This window comes from Chenopodium album, chromosome 7 (genome assembly GCF_948465745.1).
Source record: "Chenopodium album chromosome 7, dcCheAlbu1.1, whole genome shotgun sequence".
Lineage (NCBI taxonomy): Eukaryota > Viridiplantae > Streptophyta > Magnoliopsida > Caryophyllales > Amaranthaceae > Chenopodium > Chenopodium album.
The window spans coordinates 3,374,980-3,395,846 of NC_137840.1; the positions used below are offsets into that span (position 1 = coordinate 3,374,980).

General features: G+C 33.6%; 1 protein-coding gene across 2 annotated transcripts in view; it reads left to right on the forward strand.

Moving 5' to 3' along the window:
- The first annotated feature begins 3,307 nt into the window (after positions 1 to 3,307).
- The window catches only part of LOC145638816 (DNA-directed RNA polymerase III subunit 2-like), a 29,190-nt gene continuing 11,630 nt past the window's right edge, over positions 3,308 to 20,867 (forward strand). Inside the window, exons 1-28 of one of the 2 annotated variants that reach the window (XM_081689856.1) lie at positions 3,308 to 3,389; positions 3,667 to 3,742; positions 3,937 to 4,058; positions 4,233 to 4,325; positions 5,327 to 5,399; positions 5,487 to 5,577; positions 5,662 to 5,714; positions 6,884 to 6,948; positions 8,492 to 8,597; positions 8,692 to 8,802; positions 10,406 to 10,465; positions 11,283 to 11,321; positions 11,404 to 11,454; positions 11,584 to 11,682; positions 11,829 to 11,888; positions 11,982 to 12,074; positions 12,903 to 13,004; positions 13,098 to 13,208; positions 13,297 to 13,413; positions 15,703 to 15,819; positions 16,227 to 16,307; positions 18,173 to 18,277; positions 18,351 to 18,431; positions 18,516 to 18,647; positions 18,756 to 18,800; positions 19,963 to 20,040; positions 20,286 to 20,425; positions 20,526 to 20,616. In XM_081689856.1, coding sequence (XP_081545982.1) covers positions 3,668 to 3,742; positions 3,937 to 4,058; positions 4,233 to 4,325; positions 5,327 to 5,399; positions 5,487 to 5,577; positions 5,662 to 5,714; positions 6,884 to 6,948; positions 8,492 to 8,597; positions 8,692 to 8,802; positions 10,406 to 10,465; positions 11,283 to 11,321; positions 11,404 to 11,454; positions 11,584 to 11,682; positions 11,829 to 11,888; positions 11,982 to 12,074; positions 12,903 to 13,004; positions 13,098 to 13,208; positions 13,297 to 13,413; positions 15,703 to 15,819; positions 16,227 to 16,307; positions 18,173 to 18,277; positions 18,351 to 18,431; positions 18,516 to 18,647; positions 18,756 to 18,800; positions 19,963 to 20,040; positions 20,286 to 20,425; positions 20,526 to 20,616 — 2,391 coding nt within the window. In that variant the 5' untranslated portion in view covers positions 3,308 to 3,389; position 3,667. The remainder of the gene's footprint in view (positions 3,390 to 3,666; positions 3,743 to 3,936; positions 4,059 to 4,232; positions 4,326 to 5,326; positions 5,400 to 5,486; positions 5,578 to 5,661; positions 5,715 to 6,883; positions 6,949 to 8,491; positions 8,598 to 8,691; positions 8,803 to 10,405; positions 10,466 to 11,282; positions 11,322 to 11,403; positions 11,455 to 11,583; positions 11,683 to 11,828; positions 11,889 to 11,981; positions 12,075 to 12,902; positions 13,005 to 13,097; positions 13,209 to 13,296; positions 13,414 to 15,702; positions 15,820 to 16,226; positions 16,308 to 18,172; positions 18,278 to 18,350; positions 18,432 to 18,515; positions 18,648 to 18,755; positions 18,801 to 19,962; positions 20,041 to 20,285; positions 20,426 to 20,525; positions 20,617 to 20,867) is intronic. The other variant, XM_081689857.1, reaches the window with a different exon arrangement.

Sequence of the window (20,867 nt, forward strand, 5' to 3'; positions counted from 1 at the left end):
GTGGTTAGAGCTCCCCTCCCGATTCCAAGAGATCTTGGGAACGATTCTCATCACCTGCCCTTGTGGCTCTCTAAACACCCCAAAAAAAAAAGTGATTCGTGATTATGTTATTTAAGTAATTCAACACTTGTTAGCCAACTTTCCAGGGTTGAAAATGAGTCAATTCATGTGCTATCCTATTCCCACCACGCTTCACACACACACAAAAAAAAAAAAAAAAAAAAAAAAAAAAAAAAAAAAAACACTTAAAGCAATCAAAAGAAGAGCACATTTTTAAAAGGAAAAATTGCTCCCATTAATCTGAACTTTGCCTCGTCCGCCGAAAATAATCCCAACTTTCGTTTATTATCTATTGCACCCAACTTTGGGGGGTATTAATTTCTATTGCACCCAAATGACCTGCAACCGGTAAATCAGGTAAACATTTCTGATTTTTTTTTTTGCACACGTGTCAACATGTAATTGGTTGAAAAAAAAAGGAAAAAAAAAAATTAAAAACATAATTAAAAAAAAAACCCCAACAGCCACCCTTAGCTTCTCCACCAGCCACCAGCACCACCATCACCACCATCACCAGCACCGCCATCACCAGCACCACCATCACCGGCGCCGACCCCCTCTCCCGCGTATCGTCCCCTCCCTCTCCCGCAACCACCCTCCCCGAAACCCTTCCTCTCCCGCAACCACCCTCCCCACCCTCTCCCGCAACCACTCTCCCGCAAAACCACCTAAAACCCATCCCCCACCCTCGAAAACCCTAATCGGACCTCCCTAGCCATCGCTAGGGGTTCAGTCAGGGTTTTTCGAGGGTGGGGGATGGGTTTCCGGGGGTGGGCGGTGGAAATTAATTTTCGGGGTGGGTGATTTTCTGGGGTTTTCGTGGGTGGGGGAAGGGAAGGGGTGGGTTTCGAGGGAGGGGGAGGGGTTTCCGGGGGTGGGCGGTGGTTTCCGGCACCAGGGGAGGGTTTTTTCGGGGGTGGGGGTGTTTTCCGGCGGGGTGGGGGTAGGGGTGTGGTGGCAGCCGCTGGGTATGGGTGGGTTTGTGGGGTTTTTATTTTTTATTTATTTTTTTTAAAAAAAAAATAAATAAATAAAATTAAGCCAATCATACGCTGACACGTGGCTAGGTAACCTGCTACATCAGGTTAGATGACCTGTTGGGTGCAACGAAAATTAATACCCCCTAAAGTTGGGTGCAATAGATAATAAGCGAAAGATGGGATTATTTTCGGCGGACGAGGCAAAGTTCATATTAATGGGAGCAATTTTTCCTTTTTAAAATATCTTGGTCATGTAGACTTGCCTCTTAGAGCTCGAATAACATTCTGACAATCGCCTTAAATGATGATTATCCTCACCCCCATCTCATGCACATAATTCACACCCCAAGCAAAACCTTAGACCATTCTCATTCATTGGTAGGGATTGGGGGAGGGGTGGAAATAAATGACATTGTCTTTTTACCCAATTACTCCACTTTTACTCATGGACATCATATTTTTATAACTTCTTACACACTCACGGACTAAAAAAAAAAAACCGCACTATTCTTTCTCCTACTTTTTCTTTTCCTACAATAGGAGTCTTATCAACACTCACAACTCTTTGTTTAAATTTTCAAGCTTTTTATTTTTATTTTTATATCATGCATGTCTCACCATTAATGTAGCTTTTTCTTTTGCCATTGCTGTGGGCAAATGTCCAATTCCTCATGGTCATTTTTTTTTTAATGCCCATGAATGTGAACTTAAAATACCCATTTTTTCACATAATTCTTCTCATGGGAAAAAATATGCCCATGAGTGAGAGTGCTATTAGGTTATGCTATATTCAAGTTAAAGGAGCTCAAGTGTTCGATAATAATCTATAATAAGGTTGCAAAGGTGTAATAAATACCACATTCTAAATAATTGATTTGTATAGTTGGGATTTTATAAGTCTTAACATTCAATAATGTGATTAAGTGTAGCGGTGAAAACTATGACGTGTAAGTTTCCATAACTTTACTTTAAGGTGAATTGCTTTCTTATATTTCTCTTCTTATTAGTTAGAAAATCAGGTACGATTTTATCCTCTCAGGTACATGAAAGAATAATCATTACAAAAATAAAATCATAGTTTTACCAAAATTCAAGTTAATGGAAACTTTCGAGTTCAACGTACCAGTTGACATAACAACCCACTACAAAAGTTGATTTATTTAATCATTGTCCCGTCTCAGGTACTTAAAAAAAGTATTTTAACACAAACCCCTCCTAGTTTTTTGTTGAGAGAAGGTAGGCTATACCATTTAGCATATGCAACAATTACATACGATATTTTCTGGGTATATTTGGGTCACCGATAGTTTCAAGTTGGATCAAACCAAAAAATTTAAAACTGTTTCAAGTTGGATCAAACCAAAAAATTTAAAACTATATCCAATCGATCTTGGTGTAGTTTTCTATTTTCTAGTTACATGATATTTGTCTTATAAAGAATGAAAAGGTGAAATTTATTAAAATCATCCTCCCTATGATATTTGTGTTATGGTTTTTTGTCATTAAAAAGAAAAAAACGATCACGAACAAGCACATAGTGATAGCTCAAGTGGTTAGAGGCTTAGAGCTTCCCTCTCAATTTCAGGAGATCATGAAATGGATTCTCAACCCCGCCCTTTGAGAATTTTGAATTTTTGTTCAGTACTTCACCAAAAGCTCGTGTACCATATACGAGATCCATAATTAGACGACTCTGTAAAGACCGCCATATTTATAAGTTATAAACTAGTTTTTGAGCCCGGGCGATGCCCCGGGTTATTACATAGGGTTGATCATTAATATATATATATATATATATATATATATTGTAATTTATAACTCAATTTTTTTTGTAATAATTTATTGTTCATATTGAATTGTCATTTGTTACATATTAATATTTTGTATTAAAAAAAATACATAAAAAATAACTTAGCTTGGTGGTAAAACACTTAGTTTTAAATTTAAAGGTTCCATGTTCAAATCTTGTGGAAATCATTTTTTTTTAATTTAATTATAAGTGCATGACGTGGCGTAATGATTAGTTTACGTGACACGTGGGCGTTCTTAAGAACACTTTGTGCATGACATGGCGTAATGAATAGTTGAATTGGTGATGTGGCGTAACGAGGGGAGTCCACGTGACACGCGGACATTCTTATAAACGCCGTAAAATTCAGCTTTTGGTGGAGTACTAAGTTCGACGGATTTGACCCATTAATAGGTGGGTCGGGTCGGGGCTTTTAACGGGGGCTCCAAGGCCTATTGTTGTCAATAAGAAAACAAACCTCCTCCTCCTCTCTCTCAGTCTCTCTCTGTTCGTTCTCCACTGAAGCGCACTTGACGTTCTCCATTCAAGCAGCTTCTCAAGTAAGTTGCCACAATCTAGGGTTTAATTTAATTCAATTGTCAGTGTAGTAAGTTAGGGTTCAAATATCTCAACTATTGGTTCTAATTACTAAGCTTATAACCAGCGATTTTTCTGTTACAAAATACAATTATGAGCCTAATTGATTATTCAATCAAAATTTAATCAAACTTTGTTGCTAATGTATTGCAGAATCCTTCAATGTTAGGATTGTACTATACTACTATGGAATTAGTTAAATATTGTTTTTTGTAATTGTTGGTGTAATGTGTAATTCAGGATGGACAAGCAATCTTTAGCAGCCCCTATAAAATCAAGTGTTGATAAATTTCAACTCATTCCTGAGTTTTTGAAGGTATGATTATTTCAATTTGTTTTTTTTTTGATGATTAATTCGTTGTTTTGAACGAAAGGTTTGAATGATTATGGTTTCTGGGTATTACTGGGTTTATTTCATGTAATTTCTACATTATATGTTTTGGAGCATACTTAATAATTGGACTTTTGGGTATTGTTGTGTTTTTTTTTTTTTTTTTTTTTTTTGTATAGATGAGAGGGTTAGTGAAAGAACATTTGGATTCTTACAATTACTTTATAAGTACTGGGATTAAGAAGATCGTCCGAGTTAACAATGAAATTCGATCCAATGTTGACCGCGGAATCTATCTCAAGTATTTATCTCTACCGCTTGAGTCTCTTATTAATGTTATTATGCTATTTACTGCTTGAATCCACACCACTTTGAAGTGAAACATCCTTATTCTTTCATGTATTTATTTAATTGTTTTATCTTAATGAAACATGTGCTGTTTCTTTGTCAATGTTTTGGGTTTTATTTATTACAGTTTTTTAGATGTTAAGATTGGCGAACCATCTATTGTTTTGGACGGTGTTTTCGAGAAGATCAATCCTCAGATGTGCAGACTATCAAATATGACGTTCGTAACTATACTCTTCTACCTTATTGGTTTTAGATTTTGTTCATCCTTATGGTTCTATTATGTAAATCCTCTATTTTTTCATTGAATCATGTTGTCTTTTTACACTATTCATGTATTAAACTTTGAGCACATATTTTACTAACATGTAAAGAAAAAATTATTGGAATTCCTTATTCATGCTTTGAAGGGGGCCTTTGGAGTTAGTTATTAGGGAGCTGTGGATGACGAGCCACATAGTCTTTTTGTAGATCATTTTTGCTTCCCTTTTGTCTCATACCTATGCAACTCGGTAAAAGTGGTAGCTTTTTCATATTTTTTGGCAGTCATCAATCTCTACATGGCTTTTCGCTTCCTCATTCTTGGCTGTTTCGTTTAGATGAGGTTGGAGCTCTATAAAGTTTTGTGGAATTTTAGAAAGATTCTTGAATATTCAGGGGATAGGTCCATGAGGCTACAACCCTACAACACTAGGACATTCACGTCCAAAACTACATTATTGGCAATATTTAAGTTGTTGATGGATTACATTATCTGACATTTTTTCTTAAGAGTATTTTGCATATTGTAAGAGCTAGATTCATTTTTCTCTTTATCTTTCTTATTAACTCTACCATATTTGCGAAATTTTGTAGATATCATCAACCTAAAGAATAATTGGATGGGTAGAGAAATGAGTTTTAAATTTTGGCCTTACTTTCTGATGTAGATTTATACGTGGTACTTTGTTGATTGACTGGCGTTAGTGCTTAGATGAATGGCAGTTTTTAAATGAGGACTAAAAATGCCATTTTCGTTTTTTAACTCTTTAAATTATATTTTTTCTATTAAAGTGGTTTATCAATTTTCAGCATCTGGGTCATCTATTCTTTTGACATATAAACCCTGGTACCTATGTGGTAGTTGAATCAGAAGGTTGCATGGAAAAGTCCAAAAAATATCTTATTTGATCATCCCAAAAATCATTTTGAAACTAAGGCTTTATTGTTGTATTATGGCAGGTATGCGGCACCTATAGAAGCTCATATAGAGTATGTTACTGAAACTGGTGGTCAAAAGCAACTCTGTGAGAAGGTATGTCTGTGATATTGGGCATGAGTTTTGCATAATTAAACATTAGTTATTAATGCTTTTCACTTCAATTTTTTTCATATTTGGCAGAAAGATGTAATTATAGGAAGAATGCCTATCATGTTACGAAGTCGTTACTGTGTGTTATATGGGAAGGATGAGACTGAGCTAGCCAAACTTGGTTTGTCACTGTCTTATCTGGTTGCATTTTCGTTCATTTGCTCTCTCGGCGACATTATAACATTGATTTTGTTTTTCTCATCAGGGGAATGCCCACTTGATCCGGGAGGGTATTTTGTTGTGAAAGGAAATGAGAAGGTGTTGTATTCTTTGCCCCTTTTTTCAGTATTCTTTCAGCTAATACATAAACTTGGTGTTTCCTTTCGTTGCTACTTTAGCTTATTTGACTCTAGGGAAATCCACATGCATGATGTGACATAGCTTTATAGTTGATTCATTTTCTTTTCGTGGATGATGGATGTTTGGAGCCCAGTCACCCCAGTGATGAAATTTATATTGAGTGGCAATCATCACTTGAATTTGTGGATAACATCATGGATACCATTTTATTTTAATCTACAATCCTTTATTTATGTATTTAGTACAATATTATTCTGTATCGTATATCTTTTCTTAGGACCATAAGAACAATCTTTCCTATTACTATATACAATTTTACAACTACTATATACAATTTTACAAATCATACTTCTGTAAGACTTCTTGACCATTGATCTAAAGGATTTCTGGAACATCTTTTTGCTTAAAAGTCATTTTTGGTCGCAAATGATGAGATGGTTTAGCAACATAGCAAGAGTTGCTCCCTTTTGCTTTATGTTTGAAAGGAATTTTCCAATGGTCTTCCCTGCTATTATTACTTTTCCCACTTGGACGACTTAAGATCCCAATTAAGGCTTTCTTTAAGAGAAGGAATGTTTGTTGCAAGGTGGTGTAGTTTGTGCTTTAAGGAGAAAGAGTCTTTTAGCCACCTTTAGTTCTTCTTTCCTTTTTTCCCCTCCCTCTTTAACACTTACAGTAGTTTTGTACTTTTGTTCAGCCTAATTTAATAAAAGATGCTTCTATAGCTTGAGAAAGATAAATGCAAAATGGCTTGCTAATATGTGGAATATGGTTTTGTTGGCAAATTGGTGGTGCATTGGAGAGAAAGAAATTGATGGATACTTGAGGTTGTTATATCCCCTTGCAAGGTTTCAAGTTCTCATTCAAGGCTTTTTTATTATTGGGGTCAAGTATTAGGTATCAAGAGATGCTTGATTTATCATGATTTTGTCTAAAAATTGATTCATGGTTGCTCAAGGGCGTGATATTTTTTATTTAATTTTTCCCTCCTTTATGTATGGGTGACACATCTTTGTTTTTTTTTTTGTAAGTATAATTCTTAAGTACAATTATATTAAGTCATTGAATAGTTTTTCCCTTTAGTGAGTAAGGCAGGCTCATTGATATCATAATTTAATTATGTGCAGGTGATTATGATTCAAGAACAGCTTTCAAATAACAGAATAATTATTGAAGTTGATAAGAAGGGAAAGTGAGTTCAGCGTTTGATGTTGCTTCTTATTTATTTGCTAGTTTAAGCTTTTCCTCTACTTTTCTTTTTTTTTTTTTTTTTTTTTTTTTTTTTGAGGTTGCGAAAGATGGGTTATTAGTTATGGACCCCTTTTTTCCTCACATTAAAGAAATAATAATTTAAAGGATTATCCTTTCCCCGCCTTAATAGTAGACTAGTCTAATAGCCTATCCTTTTCAACCTCAATGCTCCCTCCGTTTTTAAATACTTGCTCCACTTTCCTTTTCCGGTCGTTTTTAAATACTTGCTCCATTTCCTTATTTGGAAACTTTTACAATATTTAATCCATTTCTCTCACCTAGTGGACCCAACTTAAATCATATTTTTATTAATTTCATATTCTCTCTCCTTCAATTCACTCAACTACTTTGGTTTTTTTACAATTTTTTATTCTTCCCCTTACCCTACTACCTCTATATTTTATTTCATTCTCCAATTTCTCTTAAAACTCCGCGCATGGAGAAATGGAGCAAGTATTTAAAAACGGAGGAGTATTAAATTTATGAATTCATTTTACTTATATACGTGATTGATGCTGTTATTCATATATATCTGGACATATACTGATCTTGAGCAATTTTTTATAAACAATATTATCTTCAAAATTATACTAAATAATTTAAAGTTAATGGCTTGCCACTTGTGTGTTGTGTTGCTGATTAAAAATGGTATTTATTACTTTAATACTTCCTCCTTTCTTTAAATAATGCAAAAGTTCTGTTTTATGCAAGCTTCATATTTATTACAGTGTCTCCTTGTTTGGTCAAGATGTTGTATATCCTATCACATTGATCCCCCTTTTCATCTCTCTCTCTCCCCCCATTAATGTGATTTATGTTATTGCTCATATAATTAGATTTCCATTTTATGACTATATCCACCTGGGATCATGAACCAAGTAAAGAATAGAGGTCAGCAACGTGCCCTGGGTCTGGGCAGGACCTTTGGGCCTGCTATTTCATCACTATTTAGATGTATAATTAATCTTGAGCGATTTTTTGTAGATACTATTAGGCGTGACACTTGTTTTGCTGATTAAAAATGGTTTTTATAGTTTTAAACTTTTAATACTTCCTCGGTTTTTGAAAATATTGTAAATTTCCTTTTATTATGTGGTCTTCTTATTTGTTTTATTATGTGATCTTCATATTTGTCTAACATATTTTAGCTGTCTCAATTTGACTGTTGATGGTTTAGTTATACTCTGTATGACAGCTGGTGATTGCTAAGATTTAGTTGTTCACTGTATCCAAAAATTGTTTTGAAGTTAGATTACTAATCTTAGGTCATCACTGTTTGCTAAATCACTTTTTTGAATCTGGACATGAACATTTTTACTTTTCACATTTCCCCTAAGTGCTCAATATAATTATTGTATTGGCATGACACTTTTACTTTCTCTTTGCATTTGTAAGATATTCTAATTATTTCACTATTCTATGATTGCCTGAGAAACAAAAGATGGTCAGGTTGAGCACTCTTTCTAATTATAATTTTGTGTCAGTTTGGTTGCATCTGTTACTAGTCTGGGTGCAACATTAAGGAGTAAAACTGTTATAATGATGGAAAAAGAGAAGATATATCTACAACTCAATAGGTTTCAGAATAAGGTATTTCTTATATGTTATATTAGTCTTGCATTAAACATTTACGTTTCTCATTACTTGATGTTGGTTGTAAGCAAATTATGCCTGTTGCCTTTAGGTTCCCATTATGGTGGTGATGAAGGCTATGGGAATAGAGAGTGACCAAGAAGTTGTACAAATGATTGGACGAGATCCACGCTATAGTGCTTTACTATTGCCTTCTATTGAGGTAATTATTGTAGAACTCTAATTTGTTTTTTTTTATCCCTCATTTTTTTTAATTACTAGGCATGTTTATCTACACAAAATAGCCAAGTCGGACGCTTGGACACGTACTCATGTCAGACATATGGGTACTTGAGTCCATGTAATTACTTTTTCATGAGAAAGATATAGTGTAATAGGAAATGTAGCCCCATAAAGTGGACTAATTTTGGTGGGGGGGGGGGGACTTCATGGAAAACAGGTAATAAATATTAGTGGGAGGAACTTCATGGAAGGACTCTAAATGGAAAGAGGGAAAAACTTTATAAAATGGAGGGAATAAATAGTCTTATTTTCGTAGCTACTGGCGACTTATATTCTATGTTCTTTGGGGTCTTAGGAGGCATGGTTAGTTTCTGTCAACTAGTTAGTAAGTACCGAAGCGCTAATTACTTGTGCCGAAACGCTAACGTACTTGCAAGGTTCGAAGACTTCAAACTGATTAAAATTAAAGAGTTATGAAACGTGATTTGTAATTGAGTATAGAGTAGTTGTGTATATGGATAGGTAATAAGTCTTTACTCTATTTAGGCATCAAAGGGATATCATCTTTATATTTAGTTTCTCTTTGGTATAATGCTAGTGTAATTTTTGCCGGCAGGTCATGTCCCTCTTAGATGTAAATGTGGTTTGAGTTCTTTAGTTTTGCTAAGTTATGGCACACTTCTGGAATCCCTCTTGATTTTCATATTTTGTTAGTGAATGAAACTTTGTTATCTTATGTATACTTGGATTTTTTATTTATTATTTTATGTTATTTATTTATTTTTTCCCTGGCATATGATTAGATTTTAGCCCTAGTTCACTTCACCCTAGTTAATGTACCAAGAAGGCCCTATTCACTTCACCCTAGTTAATGTCATCAAAAAAGTGTCTAGCTGATGATCTAAGTTTTTAGGTCTTAAGATGGTGGGTGATGATTGTTCCTATTTAGGCCCTATCCAGTTCACTTTTAAAAAATAATATTCAGTAAAAATAATTTCAGTTCAGTAAAAACAAGTCCATTTCAGTAAAATTAATTTCAGTTGAGCAAAAATCAGTAACTCTAAAGAAAAAATTATAATAGAGAGTTTGTAAAAACACTTTCAGCTTAGCAAAATTAATTTCGTTTCAGTAAATATAATTTTAATCTAGTAAAAATAATTTAAGTTTAGCAAAAATAATTCCAGTTCTGTAAAATTAATTTCAGTTCAGCAAAAATAGGGTGAAGTGAATAGGGCCTTAGTCATAGTTCATATCACTTTCAAGTTACTACTCCCTCCCCCCTTCTCCAGATTTAGGCGATCTGAAAGTTTTGGAGAAAAATATGCTTCATTCTGACATGTATCTTCCCTTTAACCTTTTTCAGCAAACATGTTTAGAAGTTAGAAAAGGGAAGGACTAAATCAATTCCACATCTCTTAAAATAGGCCACATAACTTATTATATTAACTATTAGAGACTTCTTTGTCCTCACGGTATATCACTGTATAGTTGCTGATTGTTTTGTATTCTTTGTGCTTCTCTGTGTTTATGCTTAATCCTGTTTCATGTTTCAATATAAATTGTTGATTACGTTTGTGTTTTAGGAATGTGCAAGTTTTGGTGTAAAAACACAACGACAAGCTCTTGAATTTCTTGAGAAAAAGGTATGTATTGTTTGTACTAATTTAAATTGTCGATTACACTTGTTTGTGCTGGTATTTATAATATCGGGGATAGTCTTCCCTAGAAGTTGCATAATCTTACACTGAATGGTTCATTTCCTTACAATATCTTGTATTTAATTCCAAAAGTGAATGATACTTTTAGCAGTCATATTGTGTGTTTCAATAAGTCTATACTCTATACTGCTTACTGCTCCAACTCCATTAATTGTTGGTGCTAGTTGAGGCAGCTTGTTTTTTCGCCCATATTAGATTTTTGTCCTTTTTCGGATTGCTTTTTATGCGCAGCAATTGTGAAGGGCTTACTTTAATCCTATGAAATGTAAAGGCATGATGTCATGTGTCGAAAATTTGTTTTTGAAGACGTTGATTTTTTTTAGCTGCATTCTTTATCTATTTGTACTGAATCTAGGCTACTCATTGGACTGTAAAGTGACTATATCCACACCTAAATTTAAATTGTTTTTAACTATCACTACTGTGTCTAGTAATATTATCTATTTATCTGAATATTCACCGAGTTTGAAACATGTTTTGGAACTTTTTTTCTTTTATGTATTTGCTTGAGTCATTTGTAGTTAATATCATTAAGGGCTGGATGCTGGTAGTGCAGGCCTTATGCAAAAAGAATGTTATTGGTGCATTTCAAAATGTTCTTTATTTTTCTACTGCATACTGGATTTATATTATCTGAATGATATATAAGGAATGGGTGTTGTTAGATAATTAAAATTATCTTTTAAAATCATCTATGACTGATTTATCCTGGTTGCTTAATTTATTTGATTACCTGTTTCAGGTCAAAAAACCACAATTTGTTAGTGCTCAATCTGAAAAGGTGATGTTGTGTCTCTCTTAACCTTTTCAATTATGGAATCTTTCTATGCTGTTCCTGACAAAGAGTAAAAATTTAATTGCAGGAAGATAGAGCTTTGAAAATACTACAGGATATATTTATTGCACATGTTCCGGTTAGTTACGCTAACTCTTGTTTCAACATATGCAGTTCCTCTCAGTTCCAATTTAGATTGGTGTTTCTGTTGAGAGGCTTATAGGAAAACAAAGAACTTCATATTAATCTCATGTCCCGCCTCTTGCAGATGCATGGGAGCAGCTTTCGTGCCAAGTGTTTATACTCTGCTGTGATGATGAGGCGTATGTTAGAGGCATTTTTAAATAAAGCTGCAGTAGATGACAAGGTGCGTTTATTGTATGTGCAGTGCTGGTGACTTGACGTCCACACTTTTGACTGCCGAAGTTTCAGCTTTTTGCTTGTTTTCTGGAAGAATATCAGATCTGAATCAACAAATCTGACCGACATACCAAATTTTTTGTGATGTGCTAGGATTATGTGGGGAACAAGCGGTTTGAACTTTCTGGACAGTTACTCGCTACGCTTTTTGAGGTATTGTCTTATATGCACTGGACATTTTTTCTATGTACATCATAGAGTTTTATCTCTTTTATATATTGAACTAAACTTTGATGATAAATTTAGGATTTGTTCAAAACGATGATTACCGAAGTTGGAAGAAAGGTGGATGCAATATTAACTAAAAAAAGTCGCTCTAGCAGATTTGATTTTTCTCAGGTAAAAGTTCATGGATGGTTCAGTTGGACATTATTTTTTGCATCTTTTCTGTTTAGCAAATTAACATTTGAGGGTTTTCACCATTTATCTGCACCTTTTCTGCTGAGTTTTCTATTTGATCTATTGGTATGTGCACCCACAGAAGAGCACATTTCTAGCATGCTACTTCTGATGTTCTTTTTCAGTTGACATGTTTCTTTTATCACATTCCAACACACAAGTGATTAATATCTCTAACTATCAACATCTAAAAAATATTAAAAGTTGATATTAATAATATGTAAATAGAAAGGATTCAAACAAGTTCCATATTACTATGTAATACCATAGCTATAAATCACAAAACCTAGTCAAAGTAAAGTTTGTGAATAATATCAAAAGTTATAACTTGTCAGATAAAAATAATAAACTGAGGAGGTATTTTCTTTTTTTGTTTTTACCATGCATTCAATGGAGAATTGCATTTCGCAAATGTCAAATTACATCTTTTGGGTGCAACTGCTCATGTTGTAGTGCTGAACAAATTTTTAGCCATATGTATGATCAGCCAACTTCTAGCATTTATGGAGGCAATTTCTTTTGATGGAATCTTTTTTATGATATCTGTTTTATACTGTAGTTTTAAAATGTAATATCTCAGTGTGCATCATTTTCTCTTTTGATGTCTTTTTTAATTATCTTTATAGCAATAATCCTTTTATGAAAGCATCTTCATAGCATATAATTCTGGTTTCTGTTGCGACTTGATTTATACATAGTATTTTCTGTTTTTTATTTTATTTTATTTTATTTTCTGCTCCCTTTCTGAGTTTCTGTTAATCTTTTCAGCATATAATAAAAGATACTATTAGCTTTGGTTTAGAAAGAGCTCTTTCAACTGGCAATTGGTGCATCAAGCGGTTCAGGATTGACAGGAAAGGTGTAACACAGGTTTCATTCTTCTTTCCCGTATCTTCAACTTTTAGTAAATTACTGTTTTTGGTATGATGAAGCTTTTAGTGATTGAGCCTGTGGATATGGTAGGTACTTGCTAGGCTATCTTATATTCAAGCATTGGGCTTCCTTACCAAAATTCAACCACAATTTGAGAAGTCGAGGAAAGTTAGTGGACCCAGAGCTTTACAACCTAGCCAGGTCATAGTTTCTATGAGATTTTAGCTCTGCAACTATAAGTCTTTTAAGCTTCTGGTCTTGAATAGAAAATTGTGTTGTCCTGTTGCAGTGGGGTATGCTCTGCCCATGTGATACGCCAGAAGGTGAATCTTGTGGATTGGTAAAGAACTTGGCGTTGATGACTCATGTTACCACTGATGAAGAGGAAGGCCCATTAGTATCTCTGGTATGTTTTTATTGTGGAAATTCATGAACTTTTACAGATTCAGTAGTCTATACCATACTGTTCTGAAGTTGAGTTAAATACGTCAGATAGGTTAGGTTCAAGTCAGGTTATTTACAAAATGGGTCATTCATAAGCAGTCATTTTTTGTTCATGACCCTAACTCCTAGCGTATAACTTATTATAATCTTTCAGTATTATACTACTCTCTCTGTTCTTTTTTGCTCTGCCCAAATAATGTAGATGCCATTTTTAATTTTATCTAATTGGTCTATATCCCCTGCAAACCGCGAATTGTCGTAAAAGGTAAATTATACTAAAAACTTTGTTATTTTTGGCCTAAAAAGACAACTTTGGCAGCTAATTTCAATCCTGTACTTGTGAATAAGTTAGTGCTGGTAGAAACTAATAGCAAAGTATATAAGAGCGAGGGACATGTAAGTATTAGGCATATTCAACTTAAAAGGAGAGAACATACCATTAAAGAAAGGGTATAGGAGAGTTTGGAAAGGGAAAATGTAATCTTTTTCTAAGTTTTTAAAATGTCTCATCTAGACAATTAGGTGGCCTCACTTTGGCGACGATGGGTTTTAAACTACCTTTCCTATATATACATGACTATATATATATATATATATATATATATATATATATATATATATATATATATATATATATATATAGGGGAGGGATCCGGTGAGAATAGGTCCATATGTGAGAATTCATACTTATATGAGAACTGATTTAAAATTTAGAACATGTGAGTAAAATTTTAGAACATGTGAGTAAAAATTTAGAACATGCGAGTTAAAATTTAGAACATGTGACTCAAATTAAAATTCTGAACATATGAGTAATATGTTTAGAACATCTGATTTTAGAATTAGAACAAGTGATTAAAATTTTAAAAAATTTGCTTTATGAAATTTTAAACATATGAGTAAAATTTAGAACATCTGACTTAAGATTATGAACATGTGAATAAAAATTTAAAACAAACTGATATAGAATATAGAAAGTGTGAGTAAAGAATTTAGAACATACGTGTAAAAAAAAATAGAACATACGTTTTAAAATCTGGAACATATAATTAAAAATCTTAGAACACACGTTTTAAAATTTAGAACATATAAGTTAAAATTTTGGAACAAGTTATTTAAAATTTATGACGTCAAACTTAACTAATTTATGGTTTAGAACATGTGAGTACTAAATTAGAACATTTGATTTAATTTAGAACACCTAAGGAAAAGTTTAGAACATCAGATTTAAAATTTAGAACATACGAGTAAAAATTTAGAACATAAAGAGTGTTCTCACATATGAAAAATTCTCACAAGAGCCTTCCCCCATATATATATATATATATATATATATTTGTTTTTATTTTTTTTTGTAAAGGACCTTTTATAATTTTTATTACCTTGCTCTGTTGTAGTAATATTGCAACAAGGATGAAATTACACATATCAAAGCACATTTTATGTGTTAAATATCTATAATTTTATAAGAATTAAAAAAAAAAGTTAATATAATGAAAGCATATTACAAAACGAATCTAATTAGACCCCACATGACTATACTTGTCTTAATGTTAAATCATAATATTTGGTCAAACAAAGTGATGAATAGTACAAAAGTCACATTGCCTTTTAAAACTAATTATGAGCCTATGACTTACCAAGTTGCTTAAGCTCGTTAACTCTACAAGAATCAAGATTTATGAAAGAAATATGTGAAATATGAAGTTTAAAGGTGATTAAATTTGTTAAAAGAAGCTGCAAAAGAGCACTTGCAAAAGTCACATCAGCAATGTCTTAAAGGTTAGTTTGTGTTTCATCCAAGAACAAACTTATAATGTTTGAGTTTGGCAGTTTCATCACGACTGCATTGTACAAAGTAGAATATTTGCCACAAAGCACCCGCATAGCGGCATAGCCAACTAATGTGATTTCGCGACAATTACCTTGATTGTGATCACATCCACGATTCAAAACTATGATTAACATTAACTACTATATATGGACCGTTATATCTAGTTTAGGCTCCCCACCCTTATTTTTAGTAACAGGATCCCCCTTTACTTCTATCGTGGTTCTTTTCCTAGAATAAATTTGACACTGTTCTTAATTCTTGTACCATTGTATCAAACTTATGCCCGAATTCTTATTTTATTGGTTACATTTTTGCCTATATTTCCTGCACTTTATCATTTTCTTTCAATATCTGAAAAAAATGTCTATTTTTCCCTGTTATTTATCTTTTCTTTCTATATCTGAAACTTGTGTATAGTGTTACTGTTTGGGTGTTGAGGACCTGGAACTACTCTCTGGAGAAGAACTGCACTCGCCAAATTCATTTCTTGTGATTTTCAATGGGCTTATTCTTGGCAAGCATAGAAGGCCACAGGTATATATGGTTACTACTCCCTCTGTCTCAATATAGTTGTCACACCAGGCTCTACATAGAGTTTTGTGGATAAATTGTTGCCTTATCTATTACTCCTGAACTTTATAGTTGTTAGACTTTGACAGGACAAAGTTTCCAATGCATGATTCTGACCATTGGTATCTTTGATTATCTATTATGTTTGTTATGTATATGTTTTTAGTTATACGTCAAGAAAAACTCAAAGACATGAATCATGACATCCATTTTTATATTTTAGTTAAAATAATGGTCAGTATAAGGCATGTGTTAAGGCTGAGTACTATCTGTGGAGCTATGTTTGAAGAGAATTTCTGTAGTATTTTAGCTGCTATAAATGTGTTGCTAGGATTGAGATTTTTTAATCTCTCTTTCTCTTTTAAAATCAGCATTTTGCCTCTGCCCTTAGAAGATTGAGGAGATCTGGAAAGATTGGCGAGTTTGTCAGCGTTTTTGTTAACGAGAAGCAGGTATTTCTGCTCTAAGCCACTGATAATAATTCTTTAACTAGCCTTGTTTGAACTTGTATCTTATGATTATTCTGTTGCTTTATTATAAGGTTATATGGCTTGGATTGTTATGTAATTGTGTGATCTGTATTATTGCTTATCTAATTAAGTTTTTTTTTTAAAGCTTTTAGTAAAATTGCTTGTGTAGTAGTTTGTCAGTCACTGATTGACATAATATTTGTCAGTTTGTATGAAAGCATGTGGGTTATTAGTGCTTCAGAAGAAATTGATTGAATGACTTTTCTCTTTGCATTTTTAATTTGTCTAGCCTTTTGTTGGGAAGTACTTTTTATTCAACTAGTCAACCCTATGTTTGGGAAGTCTTGTAACTGACTACGGGATACGAACAATAAAAAATGGCCAAAAGATTGTTTGATTGATAAAGCTTAAAGCTTGCGAAATAGCGTCAACGGCTTTAGGCCATTACTCTCCAAGTGTTTGCTTACAATTTTCTGGATACCTAATCTACTTTAGACTTCCTCTACTTATACTACTTCAAGTACTACATAAATGGAAAAAAGCCTTAATTGCTAAATTGCTACTACTTGTCACCTAGCTGAGTTACCATAGTAAAAGCTAATTATCCAACAGCCCTGCTTTGCCACTAGGGAGCCGTTGCTTGTGTTTGTGAGTGGTGTGACTGTCCTGATACGCCTGCTGTTCTTGTCCCCTCCTTGGTCTCCTGCTGTACACCAAGGTGAGTGGTGGAGGGTGTGGGTGTATTGCAAGTCTTTTTTGCTTATTTCTTACTTGTCAAGCCTTTTATTGTCAGTTATTGTATGGCATAAACTTTAACAGCCTGTCACTTGTCAAGCCTCTTTATTTTGGTTCATCCCTCTTTGTTTTAGTGAGAGCTGCCTTTATCTCTATTGACTGTTGTGCTTCAGTAACATGCTTTTATGCCTCAGTGATGATGTGCCTCACCACAGTTGTCGGTATTGAAGACTTGATCATGTACCCTTATATATTTTTCACTAAAGATATGATGACAGACTTATGAAAATGCCATGGATTATGTTTTAGCCAAATTTAACCTATGTGGTGACACTTGGTTGGGACGTCGGCGTCTAGACTAGGGCTCTATTTTCTTCAACCGCTTTCTTTTTAACAGAAACTATTTACCAAATAAACTAATATGTACTGATTAAATCAGATTTCTTTTAGTGATTTCAACTTCGTTTTATTTATTTGTACATGTTGAAATTGATATTTATGCTTTTTTTATTTGTTGAAACTGATTTTTATTTTTCTAAATTTTACAGATTCACTATAATATTTATAAAACCAACGATTCTTACAGATCTTAGCTAAATTTTACCTATTGGAATTGATCTTTGCCGATTAAAGCTTATTTATGATGAATATTATTCTTGTAAGGTGAAGTGAAAAGGGCCCAAATGAATGAAATAAAGACGAAATTCAAATGGCATTATGAGAGATATAAGACAGGAGATGGTAACGTTGAGAGCCTACCTAATGTTGCTGATATTAAAGTCTTGATTTTCTTGAGAGAGAGAGAGCTAAATATGCCACTTGTAATTTAAATGCCGTGCCTTCTGCTTCTAGATGTCTAATGTCTTGATGATATCAGCGTTTCATCGGCAATTGGCTCAATTCTTTGTGAATTGAACCAAAAAATAGATGTTTTACTCTATTGCTTGAAAATATCGTAGGCAATAGTGGATCTTTAGTGTCACAGTTATTTTGTGGACAGACTATTCTTGATAATTTTACAATTTATGTAGCTTGTTCATTCTGGTGTGACATTATTTGCTTTTACCCGGTGCCTTATGATATGTGAATCTAATATACTTGTTATTTTGCAGAGTTGTGTGTATATTGCATCTGATGGAGGTCGTGTTTGTCGTCCACTTGTAATTGCTGATAAAGGTGTATCAAGGATCAAACATCATCATATGAAAGAGCTACAGGTGAATTAGGTGCAGCATTAACATGGTAACGAAAAAATAGAATTATGCTAAACGAACCATCATGCTTTTGTAGGATGGAGTGCGCACTTTTGATGACTTTTTGCGTGAGGGTTTGATCGAGTATCTAGATGTTAATGAGGAAAACAATGCCTTGGTTAGCTTCTTAATTACTTAATTGCAATACGTATCTTTGGCTTTTCCATGCAATGTAAAAATTATATATATGCGTTCTTGTTAGATCGCATTGTATGAAGACCAAGCCCAACTGGAGACAACTCATATCGAAATTGAGCCGTTCACAATCTTGGGTGTTATTTCTGGGTTGATCCCTTATCCCCATCACAATCAGTCGCCTAGAAATACGTATCAGGCATGTATCAGCCATTATTAACTGGAAATGAATAAGAACTTGAGAAGTACTTCTTTACTTCCTTTTCTATCCTTCTACTTAACTGTGGAATTTCTTTTTGCTCTCTAGTGTGCTATGGGAAAGCAAGCCATGGGAAATATTGCTTATAATCAGGCAAGTATCCATCTCATCATGCTCTTTCTATTGTCAATTCTTTTTTTTTTTTTTTTTTTTTTTTTTTTTTTTTTTTTTTTTTTTGCGATGCAGATTTATTCTTATACTTTTCCATGGTCATTAATTCTTTTGTTTTTTGGCTTTGTTAGTGATCTGTAACTCTATTTGTGGAAGTTAAGATACAGAAATTTGTTGTCAGGACTGACCAAGATAGAGTAGGATAGGCTGAAGCTTTAACATATGTTTGTTTCAATAATTATATCTCCCACGACCTTAACAAGATGTCCATAACTTTTTGCTTGGTTTAAACAAGGTTCATCGAGTTGCCAATTTAAGTATCAGAGCAATAATCACTTTACATTTTTGTAAAATATGGTATTGAATGAATTCATGTGCGATGGGATTTTTAATAAAAACTCTCATATAAAGGGTGATATTGACCAAACTGAATTACTAGTAGTTGGTGTTAGGGAGTGCACTTAGTCTTTGAGAGAGAGTAATGCTACTCATCTTTGGATACCTGGTTGCTTTCTTGTCGCTTATTGGCTGAGTTCTGAATCAATTAAATTATGTGCTGTTGCAGCACTCTTTGTTAAGTAATACTACTCTCTAATGTCTGTAATAGACAGATTTTGTGATTTATCAGATGTTTTGGTTTAACTGCATTAAATGCTCTTGTAACTGCCAAAGCGGGTTGAAGTGGTAAGATACTGGTCGATACTGGTTTCTGGCTCTTTGCACCATCCTGTTCTGACATGATTGATCATATATTATTTATTAATTTTTTATTAATTTTTTTTTTATCTCCATCTGAATTTTATTTAAAGATTTTTTTTTCAGAAGTTATATTGAAAATTAGTCTCAAGGGATTCAAGGCGCTTTTGGATGCCTTAGTTTCAACCTTTTTATGCATGATCTTCTTTGTAGCCATGTTTTTTTTTGTTTACATATTATTGTGATCATGCTCTATGAACATCCTTTCTCTTTAGATACTTTTGGCTGTCTAGATTTTTGTTGTACTCTTTTACAAGCTGGAGTACATCAAGGACACATATTTCCCTGTATTCATTTCGTTATAATCTTGTCTTAATTACTGCCTCTTGCTTATATTGATTTATGATGAGCTAATTGCACATTATGTTATTGCTTGTCAATGATGTAGCTCTTCAGGATGGACACATTACTATATCTTTTAGTATATCCTCAACGACCATTGTTGACGACAAAAACAATCGAATTGGTATGTTCACTAACTTGTTGTACTTGGCTACTTGCCGATCTATATTATTTTTTCTCAGAGGAGAATTTTTTATTGCGAGTGTTATGAATGAGCATGGATCCCCTTTTTAACTTTGTCTTTTTCCTTTGAATATGAGTTTGAGTCTATTTCACCAAATGGTGGTTATTGACTGGAAAAGCTAAATAGAAACAGCCTGTTAAAGCCAAAGACTTTTTCTGAGCATGTGGCTTTGTACTTATTTACAGGTGAAGTATGATAAGCTTGGTGCTGGACAGAATGCAACTGTTGCTGTAATGAGCTATACTGGATACGATATAGAGGATGCTATAGTTATGAATAAATCATCATTAGATCGTGGTTTTGGGCGTTGTATAGTGATGAAGAAGTATTATTTAAATTTAAGCAAGTGACTAATTTATATTCTTCAATTTTGTACAATGACTGATTTCTTTTTGTCATCTTGTCTTGTGTCTGCCGTTTGATAGGAAGAGTGCAATTATGCAGAGGTACGAGAATAACGCATCTGAAAGAATACTACCCCCTACAAGAGAAGGATATGCTGCAGAAAGAATGCAGGTAATACATCAATTCTTTGACAATCTGAATATCTTTTGTTCAGTGTGACATGCCACTTTGTGAAATGTCTCTGCGTTTTTTGCTCTTCTTTTTTCTTTTGGGTCGTGTGCATGCTTGTGTGTTGATGATTATAAGTTGTGTGGGGAAGGGGGGGGGGGTGTTAGGGATTGAAATTTTTTCAAGGCAATGAATTAATTAATATTCTGTGTCTAAAAGTCTAAAAGTTATCATTTGTCACTTATTAATTCTGA